Source organism: Pan paniscus, chromosome 12 (genome assembly GCF_029289425.2).
Source record: "Pan paniscus chromosome 12, NHGRI_mPanPan1-v2.0_pri, whole genome shotgun sequence".
Classification (NCBI taxonomy): domain Eukaryota; kingdom Metazoa; phylum Chordata; class Mammalia; order Primates; family Hominidae; genus Pan; species Pan paniscus.
In genome coordinates this window covers 101,771,098-101,786,963 of record NC_073261.2, presented here as the reverse complement: position 1 = coordinate 101,786,963, position 15,866 = coordinate 101,771,098, and the positions used below count along the sequence as shown (strand labels likewise).

At 38.5% G+C, this 15,866-nt stretch overlaps 1 protein-coding gene across 5 annotated transcripts in view; it reads left to right on the top strand.

Moving 5' to 3' along the window:
* The window catches only part of NCOA1 (nuclear receptor coactivator 1), a 276,241-nt gene that overhangs the window by 244,305 nt on the left and 16,070 nt on the right, over positions 1 to 15,866 (top strand). For all 5 annotated transcript variants that reach the window (XM_034952725.3, XM_055108162.2, XM_034952724.3 and 2 more), the window contains exons 16-18: positions 687 to 788; positions 3,042 to 3,444; positions 13,232 to 13,406. In XM_034952725.3, the coding sequence (XP_034808616.1) occupies positions 687 to 788; positions 3,042 to 3,444; positions 13,232 to 13,406 (680 nt within the window). The remainder of the gene's footprint in view (positions 1 to 686; positions 789 to 3,041; positions 3,445 to 13,231; positions 13,407 to 15,866) is intronic.

The following is a 15,866-nucleotide window of genomic DNA, read 5'->3' as shown; positions in this document are numbered from 1 at the left end:
AGCATGCTGTTTTCCCAGCACATCTATTAATATCCTGCAGAACAATGTTCTTTAGCATTGTTCTTTAGCATACCAATTTGGGAAATGCTGGTCTAAAGTAATTACTTTTTCTAGTTAAATAAATAATCCATTTTTTCAGACCATTTGTTTCTTACATAATACTGTCTAGCTAATGAAATCATACTGGATTTTCCCCAAATATGTATCCACCAGACATAGTACCTCCAAGTGAGAATACCATCCAGCTTGCTCAACTTTCCCTTCATCTTCCAGACCTTTGTAAAATGTGCCCTTACTGTATACCTGCTTTTACATTTATAATATTTTAAGACCTAGGGCTGGTACTTCTTCTTCCCCATTGCAGCACTTATCTAAAATAACTATTAACATGTTTTTTTGTTGTTTTGTTTGTTTGTTTTTGAGACAGTCTCGCTCTGTCACCCAGGCTGGAGTGCAGTGTGTTTGTATCCTACTTTTAAATACTTTGCCATAGTGTTTTGGAGGCAATAAGTGTTTTATAAATGTTGGGAACTACCAGCCTTTTGGAAAATAAACATAGGAAATAATCTAACCAAACCTGCAACACTAAAACTTTTTAGTAATCAATAGAAAGTTTGTGTTACTTTATAAGGCCCGTGTTATGCTTGTGTGTAGAAATATATCTTATTGTTTCCATTTTTCTCTAGTTGATACACCAAAATCGGCAAGCTATCTTAAACCAGTTTGCAGCAACTGCTCCTGTTGGCATCAATATGAGATCAGGCATGCAACAGCAAATTACACCTCAGGTAATGTGAGAAAACCAGACGTCATTAGTACTTCTTTAACCCACATAGTGTTTCTTAAAGTGTTGACTTGAGTGTCTTTGAAATGGTCTGTGAGCTGATCTTTTAATGATGTTTGTAGTGTAGTTTTCTTCTAGAATGAATTAATAATCTACTTTTGATACCTCTTACTGATATTTGATCTAAAGCAAATGGTGCTTTGTTTTGTTTTATTGTTATTATTGTCATTGTTATTGGATACCAGATGACTAAGTAGAAAAAACTCTTATTTCTGTAGCGAATAGCACCAGTAACAGGAAGCCTCTGATACGAAACTGTGTGAACGGTACCCGAAACCTGATCAAAACCCAGTCACATTGCTAAGCTGTCTTAACTATCTTGTGTACTATGTTCAATTTGAACATCAGCATTTTCTAGCTTGTATTTATTTTTTAAATCCCTTTTTTTTTTTAATAAACCCAGAGCCATTAGAACTTTAAACATAAAAAGAACTAGGTGGACTTCTAAATGTTACCTAGTACTCACTCTCTACTTTACCCCATACATACTTAAAAATTTTTTGTTTCAACTACTTACTTTTATTTCATAACAAAGTTGATGTAAAAATCTTGGAGATAAGGAATTTTAGAGAGGATTTAAACAATACTCTTTTCCTCTCCACAATATGGAACTAGATGGATTAGGAGCAAATAAACAAAGCCAGCACCTGTATTATTAAAGAGATAAATACAGCCATGCATGACTTAAAGACAGGGATATGTTCTGAAAAATGTGTTATTAGGCAACTTCATAATTGTGCAAAGGTCATAGAGTGTATTTACACAAACCTACATGGTATAGCCTACTTAGCATCCTGGCTATGTGTGTAGCCTATTGCTCCTAGGCTATAAACCTGTACCGCATGTTACTCTACTGAATACTGTAGACAATTGTTATGGTATTTGCATATCAAAACATACCTAAACGTGGAAGAGATACAGTAAAATACTGTAGTATTATAATCTTATGGGACCACCGAATTTGGTCCATTGTGTGCAACTGAAATGTCTTATTACTAAAATGTCTTATTGCTGAAATGTCTTTATGCATCACATGACTGTATTGACTGAAGTTGTTGGTAAGCAGCAGATATTGACATCTTCATGGATCCAGATTTCAGTTTCTCTGTCTTACAAATTATAAATCTTAGTGCTAGCTAATTCAGGAGTAATTAGGTTATAAGGAAACAAGACCACACTTTTGGATTCACATAAAGATAATTCCTATCAGAAAGTCTTATTTCATAGTTTCTTCTAGATTAGACTATATGTAGTTGGCAAGAGCTGTATGCTTTAACCAGATTCTCAATCTGAATTGACATTTTCTGAAGAAGGCTTTATTGATATGCCATGTTATATTGAAAAAATGATTTTAAGCTAATTTGACCACTTCTTTCCTCATCCATAATATTATAACTGAAACCACTTACACTAATGCCTGGAATAATCTGAAACTCCAATAATAATACAAAATAGCTGTTTCCATTTATTTCTTTTTACTATTTTATTTCTACTTATTTTCTTTTTAAGTGATAATTTCTTAGGCATTGGATCCTAGATTTCAGAATCTTCCTTTTTTAATGGTATTTGTAGGTTTTTTCTAATTGTAAAGGTAGTACATGTTCATCGTAATAATTTGGTAAATATAGAAAAGTATAATGAAAATTAAAATCACCTATAATCACATGTTATTCATTTAAATAAACTGGGATAATGTTCTCAGTGAGAAAAGTGGAAAAACTAAGTTTCTCTTTACCAGAAACACAGTAAATTTTTTGGAATTGAAAAAGTCTTCTAATGATCTAATGAAGGATAGGACAGAAGTCATCAAGCACATTTTCTTTCACTTCCTTATGGTCTTCATGTTTCTCTTAACAATGTTCATGGCCAATATTATAATACTAATCAATACATACTTTCTTTGAATTTTTCAGTTCTGTGTGACTTTTCATTGAGAATTTGCGTTCTCATTTATAATGGTCAGATATTGTTTAGCATTTCTTGACTACTTTTAATCTGTAAAATGTACTTAATTCATTTTTTCTCCGTGATTGTTACTTAAGAGGTTTTTGTTCCTTTTCTGTTTTAGTTTCCCTTGTACAGTGATAATTGCTATGTACTTTATTGCCCCAAGCAAGTAGGCCTTAATCCAATAAACTTTCCAGGATAGATAGTGATTATAATAATTTTAGTAAGTGAGGTTTTTCCTGCTTTTCAGCCACCCCTGAATGCTCAAATGTTGGCACAACGTCAGCGGGAACTGTACAGTCAACAGCACCGACAGAGGCAGCTAATACAGCAGCAAAGAGCCATGCTTATGAGGCAACAAAGCTTTGGGAACAACCTCCCTCCCTCATCTGGACTACCAGTTCAAATGGGGAACCCCCGTCTTCCTCAGGGTGCTCCACAGCAATTCCCCTATCCACCAAACTATGGTACAAATCCAGGAACCCCACCTGCTTCTACCAGCCCGTTTTCACAACTAGCAGCAAATCCTGAAGCATCCTTGGCCAACCGCAACAGCATGGTGAGCAGAGGCATGACAGGAAACATGGGAGGACAGTTTGGCACTGGAATCAATCCTCAGATGCAGCAGAATGTCTTCCAGTATCCAGGAGCAGGTAGGAGGGTCACAACTTTATGTTGTTCTAAGTAATCCATACAGGCTTAGGTCTCTCTCCATCTTTATGTCTGTGCTTGGACATTAAAACAGTGTGTGGAAGAGGAAAGACACTGACTTGGGAGTCTGGAGACCCAGGATTCAGACTCAGCTTTTGACACTAAATGGTTGACTGGTTTGAGGCTTATCTCCCTTTTGTAGCTGAGATGATTGAATTAGAGGATCTGTAAGGACCTTTTGAGCATTTTGTATGCAAAGTACGTTCCCCCTTTTTTTTTTCTTTTTTGTTAGATGCAGTCTCGCTCTGTTGTCCAGGCTGGGAGTGCAATGGTGCAATCTCAGCTCACTGCATCCTCCCCCTCCTGGGCTTAAGCGATTCTCCTGCCTCAGCCTCCCGAGTAGCTAGGATTACAGGCATGCGCCACCGTGCCCAGCTAATTTTTGTGTTTTTTTTGTAGAGACAGGGTTTCACCATGTTGCTCACACTGGTCTTGAACTCCTGACCTCAGGTGAGCCACCATACCCGGCCCATTCTCTTATTTTTTAATTTTTCTCATTGATCTCTATGAGAATTCAATGAAAGTCTTCCCCACACAATGGATTTTAGTACATTAATTCAAAATTCGCATGTAGTTTTTTCATTGTGTGGGAGATTTTGTTTTTGCCAGTTTGCATAAGAATAATTTATCTCCACGGAGTATCTCAGACTACTCATTGGTGTCATCACTCTCAGCTGCTGCTGTTGCAGCTTCCTCTCCAATGTCAGTCAACTTTCTGGCTTCCAAAAGCTTTTTTCTTTTTTAGTCTTTCTTTGGCACTGTCTTCCATTCTCTTTGTCCTGGGTGATAATATCTTTTCTTACTTCTTTTCTGTCACTTTCAGTTTCTGATAGGTAGTGGCAGTGATGAACATCTGATTAGTCTACTCTGTTTAATCAAACTTTTATGCAAAATTAATTGTCAATTCCTGAAAAATAATTGAAATAAATCCCTTGATTATATAAATGAAAGAAAAGAGGTAAATTTTAAGGCTGCTTAAAAATGAATTTCAATGAGAAAGCTGCTGTTTGACTTGAATAAAATGTCAAAGTTATACAGAGATTTTTGACATGGCAGTATGCTTATCAGTTTTGACAGCCAAATCAATTTAGAGTTTCCATTCTGATGGTAGCAAATACTAAAATCCTTTGACTATCAAATTAAGTATCTAAAGACTTGTGCCAGAGAGCACCAGAACTCTAAAGAGATTTTAATCAAAATTATGCCACATCAGTTTCTTTGTCCTCAAGACAATGAAGTCATCTTTGGCTGGTTTATATCACTGACACTATCTGTGTGGGCGAGAAAAGGATTATAAATCCATATTTTAATTATATGGTTGCCTGAACAAGAGTATGGCCTTCAAAAGAGTTTTATTTCCATGTGTCTTACAATTTCTGTATGCAAAGAATTTGACAAAGCTTTTTCACTTTAGCCTGCGGAAGTACTTCCTCCAATGTTAGAAGACTTGTGTAGTTATCTGCATCCCCATTCCTCCTCCAAAATGACAACCTGACTAAAACAGCAAATGGGTTTTTAGCAGCATTCATAATATTAATTGCAGAGCCCTAAATCAAAAGATTTATCTCATGCATTAGGGGAAAAAGCTAACTAGAAGTAAGCCAAACATTAATAAATTCCTCATGAAATTATTCTAAGGATTTTTTCTATTAAAAAATAGAAATACTATTTCTGTCCATTTTCAGGCATGCACTTTTAAGTTTCCTCTGGAAAGTCAAGAAAGGAGAACTTTATATCCTGCTTTCATTCCTTGACAAAGCCACCTGGAAAGGCGGTCCTTCAGTGCCCCGGTTCTCATGAAATTGACAAGTTTCTTTCACAGTTCTGGGTCTAGCCTTTGATCTGAGTTGTGTCAGCATAGAACAAAGTGAGCTGAAATAATGGAGTGGGTGGAGCTTCCTCTTTCCCCGTACCATAATGGGAAAGATGTGTTGCCACCTATCACGAGTATCTGGTGCCTGGGTTTTTCTTCCAGACCAACTTCTGATTGACAAAATTATTTTCACAAAATAAGAATTTGCTTTTTATAAAGTCAGCATTCATACTACAAACAAAACCCAAAAGCTGAGTGCATTGAAGAGAACAGTGGTTTCATCCAGTTGCAAACTGAAATGAAATGGCAGGGCTGTCAGTTCTTCCATGGACTGCTTCAAAATAATACTGGAAAAATGTTTAACTTTTCTGGAAAGAGTAAGAACGTTTAAAGATGCAATGTTTTTAATTTCTGTCACCACTCTTAATTATAAACTTGCTCCAAATTGATCAGCAGTCTGGTAGAGGACCAGGTTTTGTGTTGGCACAAAATGAAGTTCTGGAAAAGTTCCAACCTTTTCAAAACAAAAACAGTTTATTGTGGCTTAAGGAAATCCAGATAAAAAGGCTCTTTGGCCTTTGTTGGTTTTATGCTTCTATTCCTAAGAAATCGGCCATACAAAAGTACCAAAATATATGTGTTCCAACATGTTTCCAGGTTTGACAAATTAAGGTCCATAATCCAGCCCACTTGTTTTGGTAAATAAAGTTTTAATGGAACACAGCCACAGCCATACTTACTGCTTTATGTATTATCTATGGCTGGTTTCACATAGAAGAGTTGAGTAGTTAAAGAAACTTTATGGCCTACAAAACTGAAAACATGTATTATCTGGCCCTTTGCAGAAGAAGCTTGCTGATTTCTGTGTTAAGTGATGACAGTAAAACCAACGGATAACTGCATTTGCTTTGCTTTATATCCTTTGCTTTAGCCTCTTTCCACTTAATGTAGGCCCAAAGTAAATGAAGGAACATGAAAGTCATAGTAATGGCAGAGTAAGTTTTCTTGTATTTCTGAAAACAAGAAACTTTTCTAGACTACCATGCTATGATAATGAGTGTAAAAGAACAGAATCAGACTTTAGAAATTGTTTTCTTTTTTCTTTTTTTTTTTTTTTCTTTGAGACAGAGTCTCGCTCTGTCGCCCAGGCTGGAGTGCAGTGGCGTGATCTCGGCTCACTGCAACCTCCACCTCCCGGGTTCACGCCATTCTCCTGCCTCAGCCTCCCGAGTAGCTGGGATTACAGGCGCCCACTACCACGCCCGGCTAATTTTTTTGTATTTTTAGTAGAGATGGAGTTTCACCATGTTAGCCAGGATGGTCTCAATCTCCTGACCTCGTGATCCACCCACCTCGGCCTCCCAAAGTGCTGGGATTACAGGCGTGAGCCACCGTGCCTGGCCAGAAATTGTTTTCTATTAAGGCAGTATTCAAAGTAAATATGAGAAATTGGATTCTTTAGTGTATCTGCCCACTTCATGGGTTCCTTCAAGCCCATTTAGAGACTTCTTTTCTGTGAACTACAATAAAATCCTCTTCCACCTATTCCTCCTCAGTGATCTCATCTCCTTTTGGGGTTTCAGGGACCTTTACATGCTAGTGACTTTATTCTCTATCTCTAAACAGTATCTCTCAGCTCATATGTACAGCTGCCTACTGGATACATATACTTGCATTTTCCACCAACACCCCAAACTTAACTTGTACAAACCTAGACTCATCAACTCCATGTTCCCTTTTATAGTTCTGTGTTCCAGCTACAGTAAACTCTGAGTTCCGAGAAACAGCACAGACCTTGTTCTCTTTTATTTCCAGGGGCTTTGAACATTGTCTATACTCTATCTAAAGTATTATTCCTTTACTTCTCATTCCTATTCTTCCCTCCTCTCAGATATAACTCCTCTGCAGAGTCTTCCTGGACACTCCCAATCATAAAGTACTCACCACCCTGTCTTAAAACCACTTGTTAACCTAGCTGCCTTTCTTTTTAAATAGCAAGTTCCTTACGTGAGCAGAGTGTGACCTTTTTAACCATTGTTTCTCCAGTGCTTAGCACAGTGGTCTCACAGTGAATAGATGCTTAATGAATCTTTGAAGAAATAAATGAATGAAAGTATGAATTCTAATTCTAGTTGCCACTGTCACATGTCTGCAATGCTAGTTATGGTTGGTCTAGCAGGGAAACTTAACATAGTCTAGCCCAGCTGGGCACGGTGGCTCACACCTGTAATACCAGCACTTTGGGAGGCCTAGGCAGGTGGATCACCTGAGGTCAGGAGTTTGAGACCAGCCTGGCCGACATGGCGAAACTCCATCTCTACTAAAAATACAAAAATCAGCTGGGTGTGGTGGTGGGCGCCTGTAGTCCAGCTACTCAGGAGGCTGAGGCAGGAGAATTGGTTGAACCCAGGAGGCGGAGGTTGCAGCGAGCCAAGATCACGCTACTGCACTCTCGTCTGGGCAATAGAGCAAGCCTCTGTCTAAAAAAACAAAAACAAACATAGTCTAGGCAAAGATAGAACTGTAAAATTTTTCATCTAGAAGAACTAGATTATCTGATTGATGCAAGTTATCCAAGGTCCAGTGTGTAGCAGAACTGGGACCAGAACTCTAAGTATTCCTCTAATTCATTACCCACAGGCTAGTTCTTTCTGCTAAAACTGGGTCGTTTCACAGAGGATTTTTAGAGAAATGAAACCACTCTCTATGATACTATAATGGTGGGTACATATCATTATACATTTGTCCAAATCCATAGATTGTACAATACCAAGAGTGAACCGTAATGTAACCTATAGACTCTGGGGTAGTTGATAATGAGGACAGTTATACATGTGAGTGAATGGAGGAGGGGTATGTAGCTTCATTTACATAATTTTACCAAAAATAAACCCTATCTAGTGAAAGAAAAAACTGTAAAGTCTAAAGTTAGGAAATCTCAGTACCATCCACTTAGTTTTGCTTTGAACCTAAAGCTTCTCTAAAAAATTGTCTTTTTTAAAATAATAAATTTAAAAGACCAACACTAAAAACAACAGCAACAACAACAACAACAACAAAACAAACCACAAAAAAGTCATCTTCTAAGGGAAACTGTTCATTCCAATATGAACAGTTAGAATGTGAGATGAAGCCAGAAAGAAATATCAGAAAGCTTGCTCTTGTACTTGGAGTCTCTTATTTATTGTTTACTGTTGACCCCACAAAGTAATATCCAGAATATGATAAGCATCTTTTCCCACTCACATATTTTTATTTTTATTTTTCTCTTTTTTTTTTTTTTTTTTTATCTTTTGAGATAGGGTCTTGCTCTGTTGCCCAGGAGTGGCGTGATCATGGCTCACTGCAGTGTCCAACTCCTGGTCTCAAGTGATCCTCCCACCTCAGCCTCCTGAGTAGCTAGAACTACAGGCATGTACCACTGTGCCTGGCTAACTATTCTATTTTTTATAGAAACGGGTCTCACTACGTTGTCCAGGCTGGTCTCAAACTCCTGGCCTTAAGCCATCCTCCCACCTTAGCCTCCCAAAGCACTGGGGTTACAGGCATGAGCCACCACACCAAGGCTATATTTCTTCTAAAAGAAATTAATTTCATCATAAATGAGGTTAAAAACACATTAATACAAGAGTTTTTCTTTTAAGGATCACAACCAAAATAGTTTAAAATGGAGAGTTAATGCAAAGACATTAGAAGTGAAGATGGTGGCAAAACAAAAACAAAAAACCCACCCTCTAGAGTCATAAATGAAAAAAAAATGGATGCTGGGCACAGTGGTTCATGCCTGTAATCCCAGCACTTTGGGAGGCCAAGGCAAGTGGATCACCTGAGGTCGGGAGTTTGAGACCAGCCTGACCAACATGGAGAAACCCTGTCTCTACTAAAAATACAAAAGTAGCTGGGCGTGGTGGCGCATGCCTGTAATCCCAGCTACTCAGGAGGCTGAGGCAAGAGAATTGCTTGAACCCAGGAGGCGGAGGTTGTGGTGAGCTGAGATCACACCATTGCACTCCAGCCTGGGCAACAAGAACAAAACTCCGTCTCAAAAAAAAGAAAAAAAAATGGACACCCATATATTCTAAATCAAAATTACTTACCTTACATATAGAGGAAGCAACAAGGAGAAAATATGTAGCTTCATTTATATAATCTTTACCAAAAATAAATAAACCCTATCTAGTGAAAGAAAAAACTGTGAAGTCTAAAGTTAGGTCAACTTCCACAGAAAATTTAAAACAGTTTTAAAATTCTAGCCTATAAGGCCGGGCGCGGTGGCTCACGCCTGTAATCCCAGCACTTTGGGAGGCCGAGGCAGGCGGATCACAAGGTCAGGAGATCAAGACCAGCCTGACCAATATGATGAAATCCCATTTCTACTAAAAATACAAAAATTAGTTGGGCGTGGTGGTATGAGCCTATAATCCCAGCTACTCGGGAGGCTGAGACAGGAGAATTGCTTGAACCCAGATGCTTGAAGCAGAGGTTGCAGTGAGCAGAGATCACGCCATTGTACTCCAGCCTGGGCAACAAGAGTGAAACTCGGTCTCAAAAAAATAAAAAAAGTACCCTATAATAAAAAAACGAGTAAATTAACTACATCTCTGGCAAATATAATGATTTTCTCTTTTTATTTAACCAAATAAACCAAGTAAAAAGAGAAAAAAAATCATTATATTAAAAATAACCAAAAAAATTACATTAATAGTGACAGAACACAGTAGATATTACACAGGCATATATGCATGTGTTCACAAAGTGACATCAAGGACATAGAAACATGTTTGTGATGTAATGTTGAGGGAAACAAGCAGGTCACAGAATGTTACAGGATTTTATAAAGATGTAAAGGAATTTTACTAAATTATGGGCAATCATACTATGGCATCCTTTTTTCTGCACCTTTATAACTTTCTCTGCCTTAAAAGTATTTAACTGTGAGATGTATTTTGTCAGGAAAAAAAGAAAGAAAGAACACAGTGCTAGCATTAAACATTAAACATTTTTTAAAAAACATTTTTACACTTTTAAATTCTAATGGATATCTACTTTGGGCCAGTAGAGTAAGAGGGACCAGATTTACTTTCCCATCTGAAACAAATAAACAAAAAACAGACAAAGTACATTCAACAGTAGTTCTTGAGATTGTCCAGACTGTGCTGCGGGGAGGGAGAATCCAACAGGAGCCAGGCCATTTCCCTGAGCTGAGGAGGTGGAGCTGGCAGTCTGGGAAAGCCAAGACACCTAGAGGTAGCAGGGCACAATACCAGAGAGGACAGCACTACACAGAGAATTGTAAGATATGCAGAGGGTCCCATTCAAGTCTTCAGCTGAGAGCTGATGCGCGCATGCGGGCATGCGTGTTTGTGTGTACAAATCAAGGCCAGAGAAAACCACCTGAAAAGATAAGAGGGAACCATCTTCAAAGTTCATACAGGGCCAGTTCCTCTTCCTACCAGCCAGAGTAGAAAACCTCATAATTCAGGGGGTATCAAGTAGAACACTCAGAGATGGTTTGCCTCGGTAGTGGGGCAAAATAAGCCCTAAACTCTGCTCTTGTCTCATTAGGCACAAGACCTAAAAGAATTAACCTGTTTCCATGTAGCCTAACCACAGCCCAGACAAAGGTCAAAAATATTTAAAAGAAGAGAAAAAAAATCCAACACCTAATAAGGTAAAATTCACAAGGTCTGGAATCTGATTTTTAAAACTACCAGGTATGCAAAGAAGTAGGAAAATACGACCTGTAATGAGGAGAAAAATCAGCCAATCAAAAATTCAGAAATTACACAGATGATAGAATTAGTAGACAGAGACATTAAAGCAATTATAAATTATAAATTCTGTTTGTTCAAGAAGCAAGAGGAAGCTTGAATATGTTAAGTAGAGCCTAGAGCCATGGAAGATATAAATAAAACCCAAGTCAAACTTCTGGAGATGAAAACTACAGTGTCTGAGATTTAAAAAACAAAACAAAACAAAAAAAAACCCTAGATGAGATAAACAGCAGATTAGAAATTACAGAAGAAAAAAATAGTGAACTTAAAGATATAACAATGGAAACTATCCAAAATGAAATCAGAAAAAAAAGACTGAAAAAAACCTGGTAATTTACTCAAAATTGATCTTATAATTCAATGCAGAATTTCAGCGTGCTTTTTGGAGAAATAAACAAACTTATCCTAAAATGTATATGAAAATGCAAAGGACCTAGATTAGCCAAAACAATTTTTAAAAGGAAGAACAAAGTTGGATATCTACCTAATTTCAAAAATTACCATAAAGTCGCAACAATCAAGACAATGTGGTGCTGGTACAACATAGAGATCACTGGAACAGAATGAAAAGTTCAGAAGTAAACCCTTACTTTTATGGTCAGTTGAGTTTTGACAGGTCAGATGGCTGCTAATAAGCATCATCCTAAATAAAAAGGAATAGCCTACTGATAAGTGCTCCAAAGTGGCTGAACCTCAAAAACATTATGCTAAGTGAATGCAAGCCAGACACAGAAGACCATGTATGGCTACATTTACGTGAAATTCCCCCCAAAAAGCAAATCTTTTAGAGACAGAAAGTAGATCAGAGGTTACCTGGGACTAGGGATGGGAGCAAGGATTGACTACAAACAGGTACAAGGAAGGGAGTTTGGGGAATGATTAGATGTCTAAACTGGATCGTGGTAATGGCGGCACAACTCTATAAGGGAATTTGGGGAATGATTAGATGTCCAAACTGGATTGTGGTAATGGCGGCACAACTCTATAAATTTACTAAAAATCATTGCATTATGCAGTTACAGTGTGTCAATTTCATGTTATATAGATTATGTCTGAATAAAGCTTAAAAGGGGGAAGGAGGAGGGGAAGAGTGGCTAACAAAACTTTCTCATTATTTTTTATTTTCATACATGGCTTTTTCTTTTTCTTTTTTTTTTTTTGACAGAGCCTTGCTGTGTCACCCAGGGTGGTGTGCAGTGGTGCGATCTCGTCTCACTGCAACCTCTGCCTCCCAGGTTCAAGCCATTTTCATGCCTCAGCCTTCCAAGTAGCTGAGATAACAGGCGTTTTTGTATTTTTAGTAGAGATGGGGTTTCTCATGTTGGCCAGGCTAGTCTCGAACTCCTGACTTCAGGTGATCCACCCACCTCGGCCTCCCAAAGTGCTGGGATTACAGGCGTGAGCCACAGCACCTGGCCACACGTGGCTTTTTCTTAACTATTATTTAATTTACAGCCGTGCGCGGTGGCTCACACCTGTAATCCCAGCATTTTGGGAGGCCAAGGCCGGTGGATCACCTGAGGTCAGGAGTTCGAGACCACCCTGGCCAACATGGTGAAACCCCGTCTCCTCTAAAAATACAAAAATTAGCCAGGCCCAGTGGCAGGCGCCTGTAATCCCAGCTACCTGAGAGGCTGAGGCAGGAGAATTGCTTGAACCCAGAAGGTGGAGGTTGCAGTGAGCCAAGATCACACCACTGCACTCCAGCCTGGGTGACAGAGCAAGACTCCATCTCGGGGAAAAAAAAAAAAAAAAAAAAAAGTTTAATTTACTACACAAGTAATTCATCATGTATGTTCATACATATTTTTACACTTAAAAATTCACATAAGCAAAAAAGAACAGAAATAGATCATATACAATCCTGCTGCACAAATAACGTCTTAGTGAATGGAAAGCATTATTCCGAGCTTACATTTATTTCATTGGTTTATGCTGAGATTTCGTGCCCTAGTTTAAGATACTAAATTTTTTCCATGCTCTGTTGAATGTGATATTTGTAAATATATTGCCTGACACAAGACAAGGCAAATAAGAAAGTTATTTGTAAATATATTGTGACAGATCCTTTTGGGTTTTTTCATTTATGGGGTTAATAAATTTATAGTGTATCAACATAAATTAATTTGTATCAATTTACAGGAATGGTTCCCCAAGGTGAGGCCAACTTTGCTCCATCTCTAAGCCCTGGGAGCTCCATGGTGCCGATGCCAATCCCTCCTCCTCAGAGTTCTCTGCTCCAGCAAACTCCACCTGCCTCCGGGTATCAGTCACCAGACATGAAGGCCTGGCAGCAAGGAGCGATAGGAAACAACAAGTAAGGGGGCAGTTTTTATATATGAGCATCCTTGATACTGTGATAAATCCTTGATACTGATAAATGCTACAGTGGTTGAACCTCAGGAACATTATGCAAAGTGAAAGAAGGCCGGACACAAAAGGCTACATATGGCTACATGTATATGACGTTTCCCCGTTCCCCCGTTTGTGTGTGGAGACAGAAAGCAGCACGTAAGAACAGCCATGCTTTCATGGGCTGATTGTATTCACAGGCTAAGTAGAAGATTATTGGCTACTTCCATTTGCATAATGGAAAGAACTAAATTTTATATTATCAGCAAAGAAAAATGATTTTTAAATCTTATAAGTATCAAGTCACTTCTAAGGCAAATTTGTGTGCTGACAGTACAGAAAAGTGATCTAGGTCCCCAACCTTTCCATCCTAACCTGAGCACACCTGCAGAATATGATGAGCTCACATCAGTAACAGAGCTTCCCTGGGACAGACATAGAAATGGGTACTTTTTAAAAAGTTTTTCTTTATAAGAGCACTTTAAAATCTTATAAATCTAAAACCGAGAATGGCAGATGTCAGAATTCAATAGAGCTGAGTAGTGGGCACACAAGTTTCACTTTTCTCGAGGTATTTAAAGACTTTATAACAATAACAAAAGTTTTTAAGGCTTACCCCTTTTAGAATCTCTAGATTTTTAGTGACCTTGACTCACCCATCTTGCTTAGAATTATCTCACTAAAGCCTTTTTTTTTTTTTTTCCAAATCCTGGCTGCTGAACTTTTCACACATCACTTTGAGTTTTATAAGGATTTTAATTTGGTTGTGTCTTAGTTATAATGACAGGGAAGCTGTCTGATCTGACAACATAATAAGTAAGGCAGTTAAAGTTGAAAACATAAGACTATATTCTTCTAAAGTTCATTGAAAGGTGAGAGAAAATCTTCATGTTAGAGAACTGTGTAGGTCTCAGTGAGGACCATGTATAAATTAGGTAGAAATGGAACCATATCTGTAATACAAGAGGAATTTAGTCTCCTAATGTATTCTAATCCCAACTTCCTAAACTCACTCTGGATTTTGTGGCCCATCATTATAATCACTACCTTACAGGTACTCTGACTCCCTTGCCTAGCTCTCCCTCTGTTGCACTTATGCCTGGCAAAATTCTCCCTAATGAAATCCAACTAAACTCTTACTTTATACCTCCACCTAAGTATTGAAATATGGCTTGGGAAAAAAAAACAGTCATGCTGACATGTCTCAATAACCCATTTCTCTGCTCCCCTTTACAGTTAAATTCCTTAAAAGATTATACTCTATCCACTTCCCCTACTCCTACTCCTTGTTGAACTAATCAGGCTTTCATTCCCATCATTCCACGAAAGTGTCCCTGTCAAGATAGTTAAATGTCCTTTTCAGTGCCAAAAGCAATGCTCATCAGTAGCATTTGACATATTTGAGCATTTATTCTTTCTTGAAGCTCTTCATTTGGTTTCTAGAACAACTCTCTGTCTTGAGAAAAGTGACTCTCCTCCTATCACTTAGTCTCCTTGAGGATCTTTCTCATCTCCATGACCTCCATTTGAGGGCCCCAGAGGTGATTCTAGGACCTCTTCGCCATACCCACTCCCTCCTTTGGTTGCATCACCCATCTTACTATTGTCAATGCCTACTGCTATGCTTGACTCCCAAATTTAAACCTCCAGTGCAGATGGCTTTCCTGAACACCATACTCTATATTCAGCTGCCTAACCAATATCTCCACTTATAAGTCTAATAGGCATCCCAAACTTAACATGATGAAAACTAAAGTGATATTTTCGCCAGACCTGCTCCTCTGGGTTACTTTTTCCCATTTCAGTAAATGACAATTCCATTTTCCACTTGTCCAGAAGAAAAGTCTTTCTCTTTCTCACATCCCACATCCAACACATCAGCAAATCATGTCAGCTTCTTAGCACCTCTCTCTTCTTACCTATTCCACATGTGCACCTTAATGCAAGCCACAATCATCTTTTCCCTGGGCCATTCCAGTAGCTTCCTCTCCTGGTTCCACCCTTGCTGCACCATCATTTAATCTCCACATGGGTAGCCAGAGCCATGCTTTTAACACATGAGGCAGAGTATGTCCGTCCTTTACGCACAACTCATCCAGTAGCTCCCCATCTTACTCAAAATACAGAATAGGGCCCGCAAAACCCCACATCATCTTGTTCCTGGATACCTCTCTGATCCCATCTGTTATTCTCACCGCTCACTCTGCCACAGTGGCTTCCTTTTATCCTTCTGCTCCTCAGAGGTGCCAAGTACACTGCAAACTCAGGATGTTTGCATTTTTTAATCTCTCTGCTGGAATGTTCTTCCCTCAGTGGCCACATGGCTTGTCTCTCACACTTCAAGTCTTTCCTTAAATGTCACTTTATTAGACACAGACATTAAATGTCACCTTATTGCACTTCCCTGACCATCATTTCTGAAATA